General features: G+C 39.4%; 1 protein-coding gene across 1 annotated transcript in view; it reads right to left on the reverse strand.

The window, feature by feature from the left end:
• The window catches only part of MEIKIN (meiotic kinetochore factor), a 125,350-nt gene that overhangs the window by 81,871 nt on the left and 20,220 nt on the right, over positions 1–23,259 (reverse strand). The window contains exons 7-8 of the mRNA XM_060094389.1: positions 15,492–15,531; positions 8,078–8,142 (exon numbers count right to left, since the gene is read on the reverse strand). Coding sequence (XP_059950372.1) covers positions 8,078–8,142; positions 15,492–15,531 — 105 coding nt within the window. The remainder of the gene's footprint in view (positions 1–8,077; positions 8,143–15,491; positions 15,532–23,259) is intronic.

Below are 23,259 nucleotides of genomic sequence, written 5' to 3' on the forward strand. Positions count from 1 at the left end.
ATTACAGTAGTTTATCTGACAAGGTTTCCTTGCTTCCACTCTTACCCCTTCGTCTATTATCCACATAGTAGCCAGAGTGATAATTCTAAAATATGTACCTGATCATGTCATTCCTCTGCTCTAAGATGCACTTATCAACACATTTAGAAAAAAATCCCCACTCTTTGCGATGGCATATGAGACTACATTATACCATTTGCTCACCGACTACAATTTCAACCATTCATTTTTATTTCCTCATCTTGCTCCAGTCACACTAACCTCTTTTCTCTTCTTCCAACATGCTAAACACATTCCCATCTCATGGCCTTTTCACTTGCGATTCCCTTATGCCTGGCATGCTCTGCCACCAGATTTTCACATGGCCCACTCTCTCACTTCATTCAAGCTCTGTGCGAATGTCACCTCCTCAGAGAGGCCTATCCTGATTAGCCTGTCTAAAACAGCATCCCTAGTCACACACTCTGTTTTTACCCTTCTTTATTTTCTCTCATTACCCTTATTTTTGATGTTGTGATATATGTATTTGTTTATCTGTTTATTTTCTTTCTTTCTCCACTATAACATAAACTCTGTTAGGGCAAGAAATTTGTCATGTTCCCCAGCAACTAAAACAGTTTGTGTTACACTGTAGATGCTTAATAAATATTAGTTGAATGAGTGGAATTAAGGAATGATGACATAAGGTGTCTCTGAAACATCCAAGAGGAAATGTCCAGAAGGCAGCTACATATAAGGGTCTTACCTCAGAGGAGAGTCTAGAATGGAAAATTTGGAAGCCCTGCCTTTTATAGGACACTTATACATATCAGTGGGTAGACTGAACAGAGATTAAAATCTAGGAATCAGCCTTTAAGAACTCCCACATTTAATAGCTAATAGCAGTAGATAAGATTGCAAAGAAGACTGAGCAGGAGATGTCTGAGGAGTAATTTCTTGTTTGTTTGTTTCTATTACTAGACTATGAACCCTTGAGGCCAGGAATATAGCCATTTCTTGGTTTCCTAACACTTAGTAAAGAGCCTGACAAACAACTGGAACAAACTTGGATTTGCTGAATTAAGGAATGTGTAAAAAATAACTCTAGAGCAAGATGTAATTTATTTAATTTAAAATTTTAAGTCAATCAACCACATAAAAGTAAGAATACACAAGCATACATAATTACAGAATCAATATTCTGCCTTACTACCAGGCTTTATAAATAATATTTTCCACAGCCAAAATCTGGCAAGAACTAGGTAAAATCATGATTGTTTTTGATACCCTTACCAACTTTCCCTTTCATATCTTTCTTCCCTTGTTCACAAGTTCCTTAATTGTGATCTATAAAGCAAATCTTCCTTCTAAGGCTCACCCTCCAAGGTAGTAGGTGCTACTCTTTCCAAGGATGTGTGCTTTTACAAGTTTAGTTTTTATCACTAGATTCATTTCCCTTAGAACAGAAACCATCTTAAGCATTTTTATACCCACACTTCCTAACATAATACCTGGTATTTTCTAAATGCTCATTAAGACAACCACTTAAAGTGAAGACAACACCAAAAAACTCTTTTTTTTTTAGTTCATATAAACATTTATATCCATCAGGAGCAAAGCAAGCAATTCTTTAAATTTATCGCCAAACAGATGCTATAAAACTTCTTGCAGGAAATAAAGAAAATAGAAATCTGAAATACAATAGATGTTAATAAGGTTGTAAAGGTCTTGCTGTGTTTATTCTAATAGTAAACTAAATAATAGAGGGCCAAAAATGCAAGGCACTTTGTTGATTCTTTTATTTTTCAATCATCACACATAACTCCAATGCATCTGTTTACTGATTATCTTCCTCTCCTATGACTGAAATTTGCAAGGTCAGGGAAAATATATCACTCCTTATCGGTATATATAGTAATACCTAGTACAGAATACATACTCAGTAAATGTTTATTAAATGAATTAATGATGGGTGCTGTGGGGATAGTTAAGACTTAACCTCACGTATCTTCATTTCTTAAACACAACCACACTAAAAAGCACTCAGTTTCCTGGGCTACCAGTTTTCTTAACATATACTGTGGCACTGTGACAAAAATGAATAGAGGGAGTCAGGGTCAAGAGGGTGTACTAGGAGGAAACAAAATTCGCATCTCCTCACAACTAGGGCACCTAGCAGGCACCGGTGGGGGACCACAGACACCTAAGGGGATAGAGGAACCCCCAGCAACTGGTGATCTCTCCTTCTGGCTTGTTCCCCCACCCCACCCCACCCTTTTTTTTTTCTTTTTTCTGTTGTGGCTTTATTTTACCTTGTTGCACATGTTTCAATTATAGTTTTATTTTTCCTAATATATTTTTCATCTTTCTAATTTTATTTTGTTTTTTTATTCTTTGATATTGTACTGCTCCTTTTTTTCTATTTTTCTGCTTCTTATTATTTTTTTACCATGCCACGAAGCTTGTGGGATCTTGGTTCCAAAGCTGGAGGTCAGGCCTGAGCTCCTGTGGTGGGAGTTCCAAGTCGAAACCACCGGACTAACAGAGAAACCTCAGATCCCAGGGAATATCAATCAGAGTGAGGCCTCCCAGAGATCCTCATCTCAGCACCAAGACCCAGCTCTATCCAACTGCCTGAAAACTCCAGTGCTGGATGTCTCAGGCCAAACAACCAGTAAGACAGGAATACAGCACCACAAATGAAAACAAAAAAATGAAGCAACAAAAAAAATATGTTACAGACAAAGAGCAAGGTAAAAACCTACAAGACCAAATAAATGAAGGCGAAATAGGCAAACTACCTGAAAAAGAATTCAGAGTAATGGTAGTAAAGATGATCCAAAATCTTGGACACAGAATGGAGAAAATACAAGAAACACTAACAAGGCTCCAGAAGAACTAAAGAGCAAACAGTGATGAAGAACACAATTAGTGAAATTAAAAATACTCTAGAAGGAATCAAAAACAGAATAACTGAGGCAGAAGAACAGATAAGTGAGCTGGAAGATAATATGGTGGAAATAACTGCCAGGGAGCAGAATTAAGAAAAAAGAATGAAAAGAATTGAGGTCAGTCTCAGAGACCTCTAGGAAAACATTAAACACACCAACATTCGAATTATAGGGGCCCCAAAGAAGAAGAGAAAAAAAGGGACCTGAGAAAATATTTGAAGAGATTATAGTCGAAAACTTCCCTAACATGAGAAAGGAAATAGTTAATCAATTCCAGGAAGCGCAGAGAGTCCCATACAGGATAAATCCAAGGAGAAACACACCAAGACACATATTAATCAAACTATCAAAAATTGAGTAGAAAGTAAAAATATGAAAAGCAGCAAGGGAAAAGGAACAAATAACATACAAGGGAATCCCCATAAGATTAACAGCCGATTTTTCAGCAGAAACTCTGAAAGCCATAAGGGAGTGGCAGGACATATTTAAAGTGATGAAAGGGAAAAACATACAGCCAAGATTACTCTACCCAGCAAGGATCTCATTCAGATTTGATGGAGAAATTAAAACCTTTACAGATAAGCAAAAGTTAAGAGAATTCAGCACCACCAAACCAGCTTTACAATAAATGCTGAAGGAACTTCTCTAGGCGGGAAACACAAGAGAAAGAAAAGACCTACAAAAACAAACCCAAAGCAATTAACAAAATGGTAATAGGAACACACACTTCGATAATTACCTTAAATGCAAATGGATTAAATGCTCCAGCCAAAAGACATAGACTGGCTGAATGGATACAAAAACAAGACAAGTATATATGCTGTCTACAAGAGACTCACTTCAGACCTAGGGACACGTACAGACTGAAAGTGAGGGAATGGAAAAAGATGTTCCATGCAAATGGAAATTACAAGAAAGCTGAAGTAGCAATTCTCATATCAGACAGAATAGACATTAAAATAAAGACTATTACAAGAGACAAAGGAGGACACTACATAATGATTAAGGGATTAATCCAAGAAGAAGATATAACAATTGTAAGTATTTATGCACCCAACATAGGAGCACCTCAATACATAAGGCAAATGCTAACAGCCATAAAAGGGGAAATCGACAGTAACACAATCATAGTAGGGGACTTTAACACCCCACTTTCACCAATGGACAGATCATGCAAAAGGAAAATAAATAAGGAAACACAAGCTTTAAATGATACATTAAACAAGATGGACATAATTGATATTTATAGGACATTCCATCCAAACACAACAGAATACACTTTCTTCTCAAGTGCTCATGGAACATTCTCCAGGATAGATCATATCTTGGGTCACAATTCAAGCCTTGGTAAATTTAAGAAAATTGAAATCATATCAAGTATCTTTTCCGACCACAACGCTATGAGATTACATATCTATTACAGGAAAAAACCTGTAAAAAATACAAACACATGGAGGCTAAACACTACACTACTAAATAACTAAGAGATCACTGAAGAAATCAAAGAGGATATCAAAAATACCTAGAAACAAATGACAATGAAAACACGATGACCCAAAACCTATGGGATGTAGCAAAAGCCATTCTAAGAGGGAAGTTTATAGCAATACAATCCTACCTCAAGAAACAAGAAAAATCTGAAACAACCTAACCTTACACCTAAAGCAGTTAGAGAAAAAAGAACAAAAAACCCCAAAGTTAGCAGAAGGAAAGAAATCATAAAGAGCAGATCAGAAATAAAAGAAAAAGAAATGAAGGAAACAACAGCAAAGATCAATAAAACTAAAACCTAGTTCTATAAGAAGATAAACAAATTTGATAAACCATTAGCCAGACTCACCAAAAAAAAGGGAGAAGACTCAAATAAACAAAATTAGAAATGAAAAAGGAGAAGTAACAACTGACACTGAAGAAATACAAAGGATCATGAGAGATTATTACAAGCAACTATATGCCAATAAAATGGAAACCTGGAAGGAATGGACAAATTCTTAGAAAAGCACAGCCTTCCGAGACTGAACCAGGAAGAAATAGAAAATATGAACAGACCAATCACAATCACTGAAATTGAAACTGTGATTAAAAATCTTCCAACAAACAAAAGCCTAGAACCAGATGGCTTCACGGGCAAATTCTATCAAACATTTAGAGAAGACTTAACACCTATCCTTCTGAAACTCTGCCAAAATATAGCAGAGGGAGGAACACTCCCAAACTCATTCTATGAGGCTACCATCACCCTGATACCAAAACCAGACAAAGGGGCTTCCCTGGTGGCGCAGTGGTTGAGAGTCCACCTGCTGACACAGGGGACACGGGTTTGTGCCCTGGTGCAGGAGGATCCCACATGCCGCGGAGTGGCTGGGCCCGTGAGCCATGGCCACTGAGCCTGCGTGTCCAGAGCCTGTGCTCTGCAATGGGAGAGGCCACAACAGTGAGAGGCCCGCGTAATGCAAAAAAAAAACAAAAAAAAAACAAAAAAAAAAGAGACAAAGATGTCACAAAGAAAGAAAACTACAGGCCAGTATCACTGATGAACATAGATGCAAAAATCCTCAAAAAAATACTAGCAAACAATCCAACACCATATTAAAAGGATCATACACCATGATAAGTGGGGTTTATCCCAGGAAGGCAAAGATTCTTCAATATTCGCAAATCAATCATTGTGATACACCATATTAAAAAACAGAAGGATAAAAACCATATGATCATCTCAATAGATGCAGAAAAAGCTTCTGACAAAATTCAACATCAATTTATGATAAAAACTATCCAGAAAGTACGCATAGAGGGAACATACATCAACATAATAAAAGCCGTATAAGACAAGCCCACAGCCAACATCATTCTCAATGGTGAAAAACTGAAACCATTTCCACTAAGATCAGGAACAAGACAAGGTTGCCCACTCTCACCACTATTACTCAACATACTTTTGGAAGTTTTAGCCACAGCAATCAGAGAAGAAAAAGAAATAAAAGGAATCCAAATTGGAAAAGAAGAAGTAAAACTGTCACTGTTTGCAGATAACATGATACTATACATAGAGAATCCTAAAGATGCTACCAGAAAACTACTAGAGCTAATCAATCAATTTGGTAGAGTAGCAGGATACAAAATTAATGCACAGAAATCTCTGGCATTCCTATACACTAATGATGAAAAATCTGAAAGAGAAATTATGGAAACACTCTCATTTACCATTGCAACAAAAAGAATAAAATACCTAGGAATAAACCTACCTAAGGAGAAAAAAGACCTGTATGCAGAAAACTATAAGACACTGATGAAGGAAATTAAAGAGGATACAAGCAGATGGAGAGATATACCATGTTCTTGGATTGGAAGAATCAACATTGTGAAAATGACTATACTACACAAAGCAATCTACGGATTGAGTGCAATCCTTATCAAACTACCAATGGCATTTTTCACAGAACTAGAACAAAAAATTGCACCATTTGTATGGAAACACAAAAGACCCCAAATAACCAAAACAATATTGAGAAAGAAAAACACAGCTGGAGGAATCAGGCTCCCAGACTTCAGACTATACTACAAAGCTACAGTAATCAAGACAGTATGGTACTGGCACAAAAACAGAAATATATATCAATGGAACAGGATAGAAAGCCCAGAGATTAACCTATGCACATACAATCACCTTATCTTTGATAAAGGAGGCATGAGTATACAATGGAGAAAAGACAGCCTCTTCAATAAGTGGTGGTGGGAAAACTGGACAGCTGCATGTAAAAGAATAAAATTAGAACACTTCCTAACACCATACACAAAAATAAAATCCAAATGGATTAAAGACCTAAATGTAAGGCCACTCTAAAACTCTTAGAGAAAAACATAGGTAGAACACTCTATGACATAAATCACAACAAAATCCTTTCTGACCCACCTCGTAGAGAAATGGAAATAAAAACAAAAATAAACAAATGGGACCTAATGAAACTTAAAAGCTTTTGCACAGTAAAGGAAACCATTAACATGACTCAAAGTTAGCCCTCAGATGGGAGAAAATATTTGCAAATGAAGCAAATGACAAAGGATTAATCTCAAAATATACAACAGCTCATGAAGCTCAATATCAAAAAAACAAACAACCCAATCCAAAAATGGGCAGAAGACCTAAATAGACATTTCTCCAAAGCAGATATACAGATTGCCAACAAACATATGAAAAGATGCTCAACATCACTAATCATTAGAGAAATTCAAATCAAAACTACAATGAGGTATCACCTCACACCAATCAGAATGGCCATCAACAAAAAATCTACAAACAATAAATGCTGGAGAGGGTGTGGAGAAAAGGGAACCCTGTTGCACTGTTGGTGGGAATGTAAATTGATACAGCCACTATGGAGAACAGTATGGAGGTTCCTTAAAAAGTTAAAAATAGAACTACCATATGACCCAGCAATCTCACTACTGGGCATGGACCCTGAGAAAACCATAATTCAGATAGAGTCATGTACCACAATGTTCACTGCAGCTGTATTTACAATAGCCAGGAGATGGAAGCAACCTAAGTGTCCATCATTGGATGAATGGATAAAGAAGATGTGGCACATATATACAATGGAATATTACTCAGCCATAAAAAGAAATGAAATTGAGTTATTTGTAGTGAGGTGGATGGACCTAGAGTCTGTCATACAGAGTGAAGTAAGTCAGAAAGAGAAAAACAAATACTGCATGCTAACACATATATATGGAATCTAAAAAAATGGTTCTGATGAACCTTGGGGTAGGACAGGAATAAAGACACAGACGTAGAGAATGGACTTGAGGAGTGGGGATGGGGAAGGGTAAGCAGGGACGAAGTGAGAGAGTAGCATTGACATATATACAGTAGCAAATGTAAAATAGATAGCTACTGGGAAGCAGCTGCATGGCACCGGGAGATCAGCTCAGTGCTTTGCAACCACCTAGAGGGGTCGGATAACGAGGGTGGGAGGGAGACGCAAGAGGGAGGGGATGTGGCAATACATGTATGCATATAGCTGATTCAGTTTGTTATACAGCAGAAACTAACACAACACTGTAAAGCAATTATACTCCAATAAAGATGTTAAAAATAAATAAATAAATAGGGGATTATGAAAATGATTAGTTTCATTACTAATTACCTGATTCTGAATTTGCAGTACTCTTTGGTTTTGGAGAAATACTTGGGTCTGCTAACATCATCATGCTAGAATAAGAACAAATTAATGGGATTCTTTTACTCTTTCAGTAACTTTTGAGAATCCTCAAATAATACTTAAAGACATTTGTATGCAATCAATTATCCTATAGAAAAAATAAAGCTAGTTAGAAAAAATGCTAACATATCTATATGAACAAATAGTTTCATAATAAAGGGCAATATACTTATACATTCATCAGTGTGAGACAATATGTGTAGAGGACAAAGCATAGTATTTAGAATCAGACAGACCTTGATTTAAAGCTCAGTTCTGCTACTTATACTTCAGTGGCCTTGGGAAGGTTACTTTACCTGTCTTGAGTCTTGATTATCTCATTTATGGAAAAGGAATAGCAATCTTGTTTTCCAGGATTCGTTTTTTTTTTAAAGAAATGATATCTCATTACCTTTTTACAGAAAACATTTATTTATTTATTTATTTATTTTGGCTGTGCTGGGTTTTAGTTGCAGCACGCAGGGTGTTCTTTGCGGCAAGCAGGATCTTTTTTTTTTTTACTTGCAGCATGTGGACTTCTTAGTTGAGGTATGCCAACTCTTAGTTGCAGAATGACTCTTAGTTGTGGCATACATGTGGGATCTAGTTCCCCAACCAGGTATCGAACCCAGGCCCCCTGTATTGGGAGTGTGGAGTCTTACCCACTGGACCACCTGGGAAGTCCCTTGTTTTCCAGGATTCTTGTGGTAAGCATCTCAAGTAACATTAGAGATAATACTTTAAAAAAATTAATACTCTGTTCTATTTTATACTTTCACAAATGAGACTGCCCCCAATCCTATCCAAATGTGTAAAAGAGGATTAGCTATTACAAGAGGAATACAAAATAATCAAAGCTCAGCCTTTGACCACCGAAGTGGAATTTCTGAGTCCCCAGCAAGAGAGTGGAGTTGAAAACTAAATGTGAGAAGATGATTTTTAAATTCCTATTACTGCTTTAGTGAAAAGTTGAACTCAGTAAGCAGAAAAGTATTTTATTCCTTCATATTTCCCCTTTAAATTTATCCTGTTAAAAACTATAATTCAGAAAGACACATGCACCCCCATGTTCATAGTAGCACTATTCACAATAGCCAAGACATGGAAACAACCTAAATGTCCATCAGTAGATGGACAGGTAAAGAAGATGTGGTACATATATACAATGGAATACTACTCAATCATAAAAAAGAACAAAATAATGCTATTTGCAGCAACATGGATGCAACTAGAGATTATCATACTAAGTGAAGTAAGTCAGAAAGAGAAAGACAAATTCCGTATTATATCACTTATACATGGAATCTAAAATATGACACAAATGAACCTATCTATGAAACAGAAACAGAATGACATACATAGAGAACAGAGTGGTGGTTGCCAAGGGGGAGAGGATTGGGGGAGGGATGGAGTGGGAGGTTGGAGTTAGAAGATGTAAGCTTTTATATATAGAATTTATAAACAACAAGGTCCTACTGTATAGCACAGAGAATTATATTCAATATCCTATGATAAACCATAATGGAAAAGAATATTTTAAAAAGAATGTATATATATATAACAGAATCACTTTGCTGCATAGCAGAAATTAACACATTGTAAATCATCTATACTTCAATAAAAAATATTGGAAAAAAATCAGATACAAAAAAATTAATTCATCCTGCCAAAATAGTACTTTCTTGCCCCTTTCAGGTGTATTCTGTTGCTTTTGTGGTATTCTCTGGCCTATAAATAGTCATTTTTAGGTAATAAAAAGTCCAGCATAATATCACAACACTAAACTCTTATTATCCAACTTAAACCTCTTCCTTTTCTCAACTTAGGTCTAATTTAGACTCATAACCTGCAGTGAGGAAAGCAACCATCGCTGTTTTTTCCCTCTATTTCTTGCTCTTTTTCCTTCCCCATTTGTTAACTACTCTTTAGGATCCTTTGGCATTGGAGTAGCAGGAAGGAACTGTAGAAAAGGTCTTTCCTGATCTTAACTGATACTATTATAATATGTCCTTGGTGCCCTTTGGGCATGACAGATAACCAAATGCTGACTCTTTCAAACCTGAAGTAGTTTTTTAAAAATAAATTTATTTATTTTATTTTTGGCTGCGTTGGGTCTTTGTTGCTGTGCGCGGGCTTTCTCTAGTTGCAGCGAGTGGGGGCTACTCTTCTTTGCGGTGCGTGGGCCTCTCACTGCGGTGTCTTCTCTTGTTGCTGAGCATGGGCTCTAGGTGCGCAGGCTTCAGTAGTTGTGGCTTGCAGGCTCTAGAGTGCGGGCTCAGTAATTGTGGTGCACGGGGCTAGTTGCTCCGCGGGATGGGGGATCTTCCTGGACCAGGGCTCGAACCTGTGTCCCCTGCATTGGCAGGCGGATTCTTAACCACTGCACCACCAGGGAAGACCAAACCTGAAGTATTTTGAAGGGTTCGGTGATAAGATTTCCCCATCTCTGGGGCTCTCTCACTTGCTCTTTATGATGTCCTCAGCTTTTCAATTTGATGGTAGAATTTCCAGTCTCTTTCAGTCAAGTTTATTTTGTCCTTTCCAGGAAGTCGTATTGGGCATGATCCCTTTCAAGATGATCCCTTCTGTGGGATCTATGTCTGACATCTGGGCAATATGCACAAATCTTTGCTGTGCCAAACTCTGAAAGTATTTCTAGTGTTCCCTTTATCAGCCATTCCAAAGCATCTAACAGACCTTCTTGCTTTTAGCTTTACCAGGTGTGAGTCAGAAACCAAATTCCAGGGAACATATGTTGAACTTTCCAAATGGATCTCTGGGAGCTTCTCTCTTGTGTTGAGGTGAGGGAGAAGTTTCCCCCTCTCCTTGCATATGACACCAATAACTCTTATCAAAGAAATAAACATTCTTGATCATTTCATCCTCTCAGTGCATTCTTTGTCTTTTCTTAAATAGCTTAGAGATTGGTGATGGTCTAATGTTGAAAGAATTAGGTTTTGATCTCACTTATTACAAATTCTACATAGATGGTTCTACACAGAATAGGGGATGGGGTAATTGTCATTTTTATTTTGTTCTCATCTATTAAGGTCACTGTCCAAACTCTAAGACTACATGAAAGCACATTTAACATCCTGATACATTCCTCAAGGTCCTATTAACATATATAGATTAAGTCTTGTGGACAGAACCACAGAGTTTTACATGAACTATAGAGTTTTACTATAAGAACTCATGTGACCTAAGACAGATCCCCCCTCTACGCTTTCCAGCCTAAAGGTTTATTGGAAAGAGAAAGGGGACAGAGGCTTAGGAAACAAGCAGTTAGACAATGGGGACTGACTTCTCTCCTTCAAGCCCAAAATCTGGAGGTGGGGGTAAGAGGTGTGATGAAGACATTAGAAGAGGTGAAGAGAAAGCCCAAAGTAGAGGGCATGTGCCAAACTCCCTGTTTAGAACTCTAGGAGAAAACATCCACACAAGGTGGAAACTCAACATAAAAATAAGAGCTTGGGATACTCAGGCAGAGAGGAGGCCTCAGCCCTCCTAAGAGTCCCTTAATTCCTGTATACTGTAAACTAGTTCTCAAGGTTCCACATACCAAAGGCAATGCAGAGAAGGTGGTCAAATTTAGAACCAAAATACCTGGCATAGGGCTGTTGTGTCTAGGTGAGTTTACCACGAAGGTTGTAGAAAGGCAACTAAGTCAAAATCTGGATGGAGGACTTCAATGAGACTTAAGGGGTTTGGGACGGCAATAAAAGCTAAGGTGAGGAAAAATCAGCAATGGAGGACTTCAGGCCCAAAATACAGCTGTAAGTTCATCAATGAACTAGTCTTGAAACCTGCAGCACAAATCAGTAAAAATTCAGAGACAACTTGTGGATCCCAGACACCCTCAAGACCCAACTTCACCCATCCCCCACCTCTGGTCTATACACCTATATTTAGGGTGACGATTTGTCCAAACTGGGACCTTTCTGAGAGTGAAAGGAAGCTCTATAAAAGATTATGTGAGAACAGCAGGCACGTACTAGGACTGTCCCAGGCAAATCAAGAGGTATGATCATCCTCAGGAATATGGAGTGGGAGAAAATCTGAAAGACTCAGCTTTTACCCAGAAGAGACTTTTACCTGGAAGTAACTGGATGGCATTAATAACTTTATCTCATCATTTCCCTGCTAAACAGGGGAGAAAGGTGATCAAAGCCCATGAGAAGTTTAGATCAGTTATTTAAAAAAATAAATCAATAAAGCTATATTTTCTTAATAATTTATCCTTAGAATTTTCATTGTTGTTCACCAAGGAAGAATAATTCACCCAAGAATAAAAGTCACTGATTTTCTTTTCTTCAGAAATTTCTCATCATTTAGATGCAAGCATAACTATAAGGAGCCTATCACACTAAAACTATTCTTTTCTCACTCTAAACACTTTCCCAAGGGAACAACTATGCTTTCAGCCCAGAACCTTTCCCTTGTTTTCCAGGCTGGGATATACAAATGCCTGCTAGATATCTCCACTTCAAAGTGCTGTAGGTATTTCAGTGTTTTCCAGACCTGTCACTCCAACTCACTCTTGCTTTTCTATTTGTGTTCCTTCACATAGTGAATGAGTCATCATTCATCCTATTTCCTAAGTCAGAGGGCTGAGGGTCATCACAGACTCCATCTTCCTCTCTTAACCAACCAATCATTAACAACAGTTGATTATCACTCTTGAATTGTTCTCAAGTTTTCCTTCTAAGCAATCCTTGCCAGTAAAGTTCAGGTCCTAATCATGCCTCACTTGGAATGCCACAATAGTCATCCCTTCAATCTAATCACTCCTAATCCATCTTCTTCTTTGCTGCAAGAGTGATTGCACAAGACAGAAATATGATGCATATGTTTGCGAAGAGGTAGGATGACTGGCAAGAATTTTGGTTGGGTAATTAAAAATTCCACAGAAATTTTTGCTCAGCAGTTTATCAGTCCTTGCCCCCACACACTCAGCAACACAAAGTACCAATACTATAGATCCTCATCAAAGAAGACCACATTGTACTGTCTACCATTTAATTCAGGTATAAACAAAATCTGGTTATATCTATATCACCTATTAAAAATTATATCTCCTTGGCTTCCTTGGCCCTAACTTTTTCTTTTTTAACAGATTTATTGATATAATTCACATACCATATAATTTACCAATTTATAATTTACCAATTTAGAGTGTGTAATTCAATGGTTTTTAGTATATTCAGAGAGTTGTGCAACCACCATCACAGTCAATTTTAGAACATTTTCATCACCCCAAAAAGAAACCCTATACCCACTAGCAGTCAATTCTCATTTCTTTCCAAACCTCCCAGTCTTAGGCAATCATTAATCTGCTTTCTGTCTCTGCAGATTTGTCTATTCTTGCTATCTTATATGAATGAAACCATAAAATATGTGGTCTTGTATGACTGGCTTCTTTCAGTTAGCATAATATTTATAGGGTTCATCCATGTTGTAGTGCATATCAGAATTTCACTTCTTTTTGCTGTTGAATAACATCCCATTATGGATATACCATATTTTATTTATCTATTCATCAGTAGATGGATATTTGGATTGTTTCTACTTTTTGGCTGTTATGAATCAACTTGCTGTGAACATTCATGTACAAGTTTTTGTGTACACATAGTTTTCATTTTTCTTAGGTATGCAAAACTAGGACTGAATTGCTGGGTCACATTTGGAGGAACTGCCAAGCTATTTTCCAAAGCACCTTCACTATTTAAAATTCTCATCAGCCATGTATGAGAGTTCCAACTTCTCCACATCCAAGACAATACTTGTTATCTGTCTCTTTGATTATAACCATCCCAGTGGGTGTGAAGTTCTATCTCAATGAAGTTAATTTGCATTTCCCGAATGGATAATGATATTAAGTATCTTTTCACATGCTTATTGGCCATTTGTTTATCTTCTATGGAGAAATGCCTGTTCAGATGCTTTGTCCATTTTTAAATCAGGTTATTTGTCCTTTTATTGTTGAGTTGTAAGAGTTCTTTACATACTCTGCATACAATTCCCTTATTAGATATATGATTTGCAAATATTTTCTCCCATTGTGTATACTGTCTTCTCACTTTCTTGATGGTGTCTCCTGACTTTGTTTTGAAACTTGTATGAATTTTGTGTAAGTTCTTTCAACCTTTGAAGATTAGGTGTTAAAAAAATCATTATATTTTACAGTCCTACTGAAAATCTTTCATAGGCTCTCATCATATTCAGGAAAAAATAAAAATACCAGCTCTTAAGGTATTCATGATCCAGAATGTGACCACGTCCTTGAACATCTCTCCCACATACCTTACCCTTCAGTCTACATGCCCTAAGCCAAACTCACCTGCCCCTGGTAATATGTTTCTCCTCAGTCTTCCCCATCTTAATAAATGGCAACTCCATCCTTCCAGTTGCTCAAGCCAAAACCATGGTGTTAGCCTTGACTACTTTCATACTTCACCACTCAGTCCTTCAGTGGATCCTCTTAGTTCTGCTTTCAAAATATATCCAAAATCCTACCTCTCACTATCTCCCCTCTTGCCACTCTGGTCCATATTCCAATATTTCTTGCCCAGATTAGGGCAGTAGTCTCCTAACTATAATTTCCCCAATTCCTTGCCTCATCATAGTCTATTCTCAACACAGCAGCTAGCATGATTCTTTTAAAACATAAGTCGTATCATATCATCCTTCTAAACCTTTCAAAGGCCTTCCAATTCACTTATATTTGACTAAAATGCCTGATATGATCTGGCCTCTTGCTTCTTCTCTCACTTTCTCTCTTACCTCACTCCTCCTCCCTCACTTCACACCAGGAGCCCAGGCCTTCTTGCCTCAGGGCATGGCTCCAGCTATTCCCTCTACCTGGAATGCTCTTTTCTCCAATGAGTTACACAGCTTGCTCTGTCTCCTTCTTTAGGACTCTGCTCAAATGCTGCCCTTTCAATGGTGAGTCTCGGACCACACTACTTAGAAGAGCAAATCTCTATCCCAATACTCCCTAGTCCCCTATTTTGTTTTATTTTTCTCCATAGCATTCATTACCATATAGCATGGGATAAATTTACTTGCTTATTTATTTATTGTCTATCTCCTCCAACTAGAATGTGGACTCAAAGAAGGCAGAGATTTTGTTTTTAATCAATTTTGTTCACTACAGCAATTAGATAGATAGACAGACAGACAGATGGATAGTTAGCAAATATACCTCCAGCAATCAGAACAGTTCTGGTATACAGTGAGTCCTCAACAAATATTGAATAAACAAACATCTGAATTTGTGGGTTACCAATCATACTTGCTACATAACTATTAGTACACAAAGTTTTAAAAGCACAACAACTTTTAAACTGTTAGTTCTTACACTTTTCTATGGCATTTCTGATAGTCTTCTGAAGAGGTACCTAAGAAAGGAAAAAAAAACAATCTATTAGAAATATAATTCAGGGGAGGGAAACCAAGATGGCAGGATAGGAGAATGTGGAACTCACCTCCCATAGCAAACACATCAAAAATACATATACATGTAGAAAAATTCTCATGGAAAACTAACTGGAAACTGGCAGAAAAACTCCTATACAACCAAAGCTGTGAGACAGATCTCCACATAACCAGGTGAGATGGAAGAAAAAGGCACTGGGTCAGGACTTGTGCCCCTGGGAGAGATCTGTAAGGAAGAAAAGGTCCACATGGGTGGACCCTCGCCCTGGGGAGCAAGCAAGACAAGCCCAACCTGGACATCACAGTCCTTGGGTCCTGTGCACAGGAGACAAGTGCCCTGGCCTGCTGGGAAATCTGCTGAGACAGACAGAAGGGCTGGAAAAGCCTAGACTCTACCTTAAGCAGTATACACATTCTGGCTTGCTAACAATCAGGGCAAAGAGAACCTCATGGCACTTCCCAACTCAAAGGGGCAAGTACCCCAGCCCCACTCACTCCACACTATAGCCTGGCGTAGGTTCTGGGCAAAGACTTGATCTAGCTACCCAGAGACAGACCAGGGTGCCTGGGGTGTGATCCGGGTTGAGCTGTGGTGGGTACTGTCAGCAGGCACATAGGGTGGCATCAAAAGAGTGTGCAGTGGTTAAGCCCTGAACTTTGAGCACACAGGCCCCGGGAGAGGGCTCCATCTAGCTAGGCAGAGACCACCAAGAGGGCGTGGAGTGTGATCTGGGTGGAGCCGTGGAGGCCATTGTCAGCACACTCAGGAATAGGTGGTGGTTCAGCTCCCAGTGAGAGTGCCCTGGCTCCACCTATTCCACACCACACCTTAGTGGTAGATCTGGAGCAGGCAGGTCTTGGGAGAGGTCTGCCACAGAGGCAGCCCAGATCTCAGGAGGAAGCACAGCCACCTCAGTTCCTATATCCACAATGCCCTGACCACCAGGCCCAGCCTATGTCACACCACAGCCTTGCACTATATCTGGGACAAATACAACAGAGAAAGGGACGCGAACTTAAGCAGCTTCTGAGCAGAATCACAGATGCCTACACAGGTGGCACACAGGTCCTCTGTGACTGAAGAAGCCTCACTTGCTTTGGGGCAGGGGACAGGCTCAAGGGCAACAGAGACCCAACCCTCAGAGCTTCTAATCCAACAACTGGGGAGCAGACCTGCCTCTGACAAAGTGGTGACAGCCACTGAGCAGAGAGGAAGCCCTGCCTCATATTCTGCATAGGCTCTAGATACTCTAGCATGAACCACACCCACTATCAAGGGGATAACAGCCAGCAAAACCTGAGGAAGGACATGGCTGTGTCTATACCAAAACCAGCCTTTGCACCAAAACATTGGACACACACAGCCTGCACCAGGATGCTCCCACATAAAAACACCCTTTCAAGACCATAGTAGATAACTGTTTCTCTTAAATTAATAAAGACAAAGTTAAGTAAAATGAAAAGTCAGAGGAACTACTCCGAATTAAAAAACCCAAGATCCTCTGTAAGAAAAAAACAGTGAAACAGAGCTCACCAGTCTACTAGACATTGAACTCAAAAAGGTGGTAATAGGGCTTCCCTGGTGGCGCAGTGGTTGAGAGTCCGCCTGCCGATGCAGAGGACACGGGTTCGTGCCCCGGTCCGGCAAGATCCCACATGCCGTGGAGCGGCTGGGCCCGTGAGCCATGGCCGCTGAGCCTGCGTGTCCGGAGCCTGTGCTCCGCAACGGGAGAGGCCACAACAGTGAGAGGCCCGCGTACCGAAAAAAAAAAAAGGTGGTAATAAAAAGGCTAACATAATTAAGAAAGATAATTGATAGAAATGCAGATCACTGTAACAAGGAACTAGAAATTATAAAAATGAACCAATCAAAAATGGACAATTCAATTACCAAGATAAAAACCAATCTAGAAGCAATGAATAGCAAACTAAATGACACAGTAGAACAAATAAGTGATCTGGAAGATAGAATAATAGAAATCACCCAATCAGAACAGCAGATAAGCAACAGGGGTGCAGAGGGCAAAGCAGAGAGATTCCCGCACAGAGGATCGGTGCCGACGGGCACTCACCAGCCCTATGGGCTTGTCTGCCCCGCCGGGAGGGGCGGGGCTGGGAGCTGAGGATCGGGCTTCAGGGCTTCGGGGTCAGAGCGCAGGGAGAGGACTGGCGTGAACACAGCCTGAAGGAGTTAGTGCACCACAGCTAGCCGGGAGGGAGTCCGGGGAAAACGCCTGGACCTGCCGAAGAGGCAAGAGACTTTTTCTTCCCTCTTTGTTTCCCGGTGCGTGAGGAGAGGAGATTAAGAGCACTGCTTAAAGGAGCTACAGGGACGGGCGTGAGCCGCAGCTATCAGCGCCGACCCCAGAGACGGGCATGAGACGCTAAGGCTACTGCTGCCGCCACCAAGAAGCCTGTGTGTGAGCACAGGTCATGCTCCACACCTCCCCTCCCAGGAGCCTGTGCAGCCCGCCACTACCAGGGTCCCGTGATCCAGGGACAACTTCCCCGGGAGAAGGCACGGCGCGCCTCAGGCTGCTGCAACGTGACGCCCGCCTCTGCCGCCGCAGGCTCGCCCCGCATCCGTACCCCTCCCTCCGCCTAGCCTGAGTGAGCCAGAGCCCCCGAATCTGCTGCTCCTTTAACCCCGTCCTGTCTGAGCGAAGAACAGATGCCCTCCAGCGACCTACACGCAGAGGCGGGGCCAAATCCAAAGCTGAACCCCAGGAGCTGTGCGAACAAAGAAGAGAAAGGGAAATTTCTCCCAGCAGCATCAGGAGCAGAGGATTAAATCTCCACAATCAACTTGATGTACCCTGCATTGGTGGAATACCTGAATAGACAACGAATCATCCCAAATTGAGAAGGTGGACTTTGAGAGCAAGACTTATTATTTTTTCCCCTTCTCCTCTTTTTGTGAGTGTGTATGTGTATGCTTCTGTGTGAGATTTTGTCTGTATAGCTTTGCTTTCACCATTTGCCCTAGGGTTCTGTTCGGTTTTTTTTTTTTTTTTCTTTTTTACTTAAAAAATTTTATTTTTCTTTATTTTTTACTTTAATAAATTTATTTTATTTTATCTTACTCTATTTTTAATTTTATATTTTCTTATCTTTCTTTCTCTCTTTCTTTCTCTCTCTCTCTCTCTCTCTCTCTCTTTCTTTCCCTTCTTTTCTTTTCTTTTCTTTTCTTTTTCCTTTTTCTCACTTTTATTCTGAGCCGTGAGGATGAAACGCTCTTGGTGCTGCAACCAGGAGTCAGTGCTGTGCCTCTGAGGTGCGAGAGCCAACTTCAAGACACTGGTCCACAAGAGACCTCCCAGCTCCACGTAATATCAAATGGCGAAAATTTCCCAGAGATCTCCATCTCAACACCAACACCCAGCTTCACTCAATGACCAGCAAGCTACAGTGCTGCACACCCTATGCCAAACAACTAGCAAGACAGAAACACAACCCCACCCATTAGCAGAGAGGCTGCCTAAAATCATAATAAGGCCACAGACACCCCAAAACACACCACCAGATGTGGACCTGCCCACCAGAAAGACAAGATCCAGCCTCATCCACCAGAACACAGGCACTAGTCCCCTCCACCAGGAAGCCTACACATCCCACTGGACCAACTTTAGCCACTGGGGACAGACACCAAAAACAACGGGAACTACGAACCTGCAGCCTGCAAAAAGGAGACCCCAAACACAGTAACATAAGCAAAATAAGAAGACAGAAAAACACACAGCAGATGAAGGAGCAAGATAAAAACCCACCAGACCTAACAAATGAAGAGGAAATAGGCAGTCTACCTGAAAAAGAATTCAGAATAATGATAGTAAAGATGATCCAAAATCTTGGAAATAGAATAGAGAAAATGCAAGAAACATTTAACAAGGACCTAGAAGAACTAAAGACGAATCAAGCATCGATTAAAAACACAATAAATGAAATTAAAAATTCTCTAGAAGGGATCAAAAGCAGAATAACTCAGGCAGAAGAACGGATAGGAGACCTGAAAGATAAAATAGTGGAAATAACTACTGCAGAGCAGAATAAAGAAAAAAGAATGAAAAGAACTGAGGACAGTCTCAGAGACCTCTGGGACAACATTAAACGCACCAACATTCGAATTATAGGGGTCCCAGAAGAAGAAGAGGAAAAGAAAGGGACTGAGAAAATATCTGAAGAGATTATACTTGAAAACTTCCCTAATATAGGAATGGAAATAGTTAATCAAGTCCAGGAAGCACAGAGAGTCCCACACAGGATAACTCCAAGGAGAAACATGCCAAGACACATATTAATCAAACTATCAAAATTAAATACAAAGAAAACATATTAAAAGCAGCAAGGGAAAAACAACAAATATCACACAAGGGAATCCCCATAAGGTTAACAGCTGATCTTTCAGCAGAAACTCTGCAAGCCAGAAGGGACTGGCAGGACATATTTAAAGTGATGAAGGAGAAAAACCTACAACCAAGATTACTCTACCCAGCAAGGATCTCATTCAGATTTGATGGAGAAATTAAAACCTTTACAGACAAGCAAAAACTGAGAGAGTTCAGCACCACCAAACCAGCTTTACAACAAATGCTAAAGGAACTTCTCTAGGCAAGAAACACAAGAGAAGGAAAAGACCTAAAATAACAAACCCAAAACAATTAAGAAATGGGAATAGGAACATACATATTGATAATTACCTTAAATGCAAATGGATTAAATGCTCCCACCAAAAGACACAGACTGGCTGAATGGATACAAAAACAAGACCCATATATATGCTGTCTACAAGAGACCCACTTCAGACCTAGGGACACATAGGGACACATACAGACTGAAAGTGAGGGGAAGGAAAAAGATATTCCATGCAAATGGAAATCAAAAGAAAGCTGGAGTATCTCTCATATCAGACAAAATAGACTTTAAAATAAAGACTATTAGAAGAGACAAAGAAGGACACTACATTATGATCAAGGGATCGACCCACGAAGAAGATATAACAATTGTATATATTTATGCACCCAACATAGGAGCACCTCAAAACATAAGGTAAATACTAACAGCCATAAAAAGGGAAATTGACAGTAACTCAATCATAGTAGGGCACTTTAACACCCCACTTTCACCAATGGACAGGTCATCCAAAAGGAAAATAAATAAGGAAACACAAGCTTTAAATGATACATTAAACAATATGGACTTAATTGATATTTATAGGACATTCCATCCAAAAACAACAGAATACACATTTTTCTCAAGTGCTCATGGAACATTCTCCAGGATAGATCATATCTTGGGTCACAATTCAAGCCTTGGTAAAGTTAAGAAAATTGAAATCATATCAAGTATCTTTTCTGAACACAACGCTATGAGACTAGATATCAATTACAGGAAAAGATCTGTAAAAAATACAAACACATGGAGGCTAAACAATACACTACTTAATAACGAAGTGATCACTGAAGAAATCAAAAAGGAAATCAAAAAATACCTAGAAACAAATGACAATGGAGACACGACGACCCAAAACCTATGGGATGCAGCAAAAGCAGTTCTAAGAGGGAAGTTTATAGCAATACAATCCTACCTTAAGAAACAGGAAAATTCTCGAATAAACAACCTAACCTTGCACCTAAAGCAATTAGAGAAAGAAGAACAAAACAACCCCAAAGTTAGCAGAAGGAAAGAAATCATAAAGATCAGATCAGAAATAAATGAAAAAGAAATGAAGGAAATGATAGCAAAGATCAATAAAACTAAAAGCTGGTTCCTTGAGAAGATAAACAAAATTGATAAACCATTAGCCAGACTCATCAAGAAAAAAAGGGAGAAGACTCAAATCAATAGAATCAGAAATGAAAAAGGAGAAGTAACAACTGACGCTACAGAAATACAAAAGATCATGAGAGATTACTACAAGCAACTTTATGCCAATAAAATGGACAACCTGGAAGAAATGGACAAATTCTTAGAAATGCACAACCTGCCAAGACTGAATCAGGAAGAAATAGAGAATATAAACAGACCAATCACAAGCACTGAAAGTGAAACTGTGATTAAAAATCTTCCAACAAACAAAAGCCCAGGGCCAGATGGCTTCACAGGCGAATTCTATCACACATTTAGACAAGAGCTAACACCTATCCTTCTCAAACTCTTCCAAAATATAGCAGAGGGAGGAACACTCCCAAACTCATTCTACGAGGGCACCATCACCCTGATACCAAAACGAGACAAGGATGTCACAAAGAAAGAAAACTACAGGCCAATATCACTGATGAACATAGATGCAAAAATCCTCAACAAAATACTAGCAAACAGAATCCAACAGCACATTAAAAGGATCATACACCATGATCAAGTGGGCTTTATTGCAAGAATGCAAGGATTCTTCAGTATACGCAAAACAATCGACAAGATACACCATATTAACAAACTGAAGGAGAAAAACCATATGATCATCTCAATGATGCAGAGAAAGATGCAGAGAAAGCTTTCGACAAAATTCAACACCCATTTATGATAAAAACCCTGCAGAAAGTAGGCATAGAGGGAACTTTCCTCAACATAATAAAGGCCATATATGACAAACCCACAGCCACGATCATCCTCAATGGTGAAAAATTGAAACCATTTCCACTAAGATCAGGAACAAGACAAGGCTGCCCACTCTTTTTTTTTTTTTTTTGCGGTACACGGGCATCTCACTATTGTGGCCTCTCCCATTGCAGAGCACAGCCTCCGGACGTGCCGGCTCAGCGGCCATGGCTCACGGGTCCAGCCGCTCCACGGCATGTGGGATCTTCCCGGACTGGGGCACGGACCCGTGTCCCCTGCATCAGCAGGCGGACTCTCAACCACTGCGCCACCAGGGAAGCCCCCTCACCACTCTTATTCAACATAGTTTTGGAAGTTTTAGCCACAGCAATCAAAGAAGAAAAGGAAATAAAAGGAATCCAAATTGGAAAAGAAGAAGTAAAGCTGTCACTGTTTGCAGATGACATGATACTATACATAGAGAATCCTAAAGATGCTACCAGAAAACTACTAGAGCTAATCAATCAATTTGGTAAAGTAGCAGGATACAAAATTAATGCACAGAAATCTCTGGCATTCCTATACACTAATAATGAAAAATCTGAAAGTGAAATTAAGAAAACACTCCCATTTACCATTGCAACAAAAAGAATAAAATATCTAGGAATAAACCTACCTAAGGAGACAAAAGACCTGTATGCAGAAAATTATAAGACACTGATGAAAGAAATTAAAGATGATACAAATAGATGTAGAGATATACCATGTTCTTGGATTGGAAGAATCAACATTGTGAAAATGACTATACTACCCAAAGCAATCTAAAGATTCAATGCAATCCCTATCATACTACCACTGGTATTTATCAAAGAACTAGAACAAAAAATTTCACAATTTGTATGGAAACACAAAAGACCCCGAATAGCCAAAGCAATCTTGAGAAAGAAAAACGGAGTTGGAGGAATCAGGTTCTGTGACTTCAGACTATACTACAAAGCTACAGTAATCAAGACAGTATGGTACTGGCACAAAAACAGAAAGATAGATCAATGGAACAGGATAGAAAGCCCAGAGATAAACCCACACACATATGGTCACCTTATCTTTGATAAAGGAGGCAGGAATGTACAGTGGAGAAAAGACAGCCTCTTCAATAA

The sequence above is a fragment of the Mesoplodon densirostris genome, chromosome 3, assembly GCF_025265405.1.
Source record: "Mesoplodon densirostris isolate mMesDen1 chromosome 3, mMesDen1 primary haplotype, whole genome shotgun sequence".
Classification (NCBI taxonomy): domain Eukaryota; kingdom Metazoa; phylum Chordata; class Mammalia; order Artiodactyla; family Ziphiidae; genus Mesoplodon; species Mesoplodon densirostris.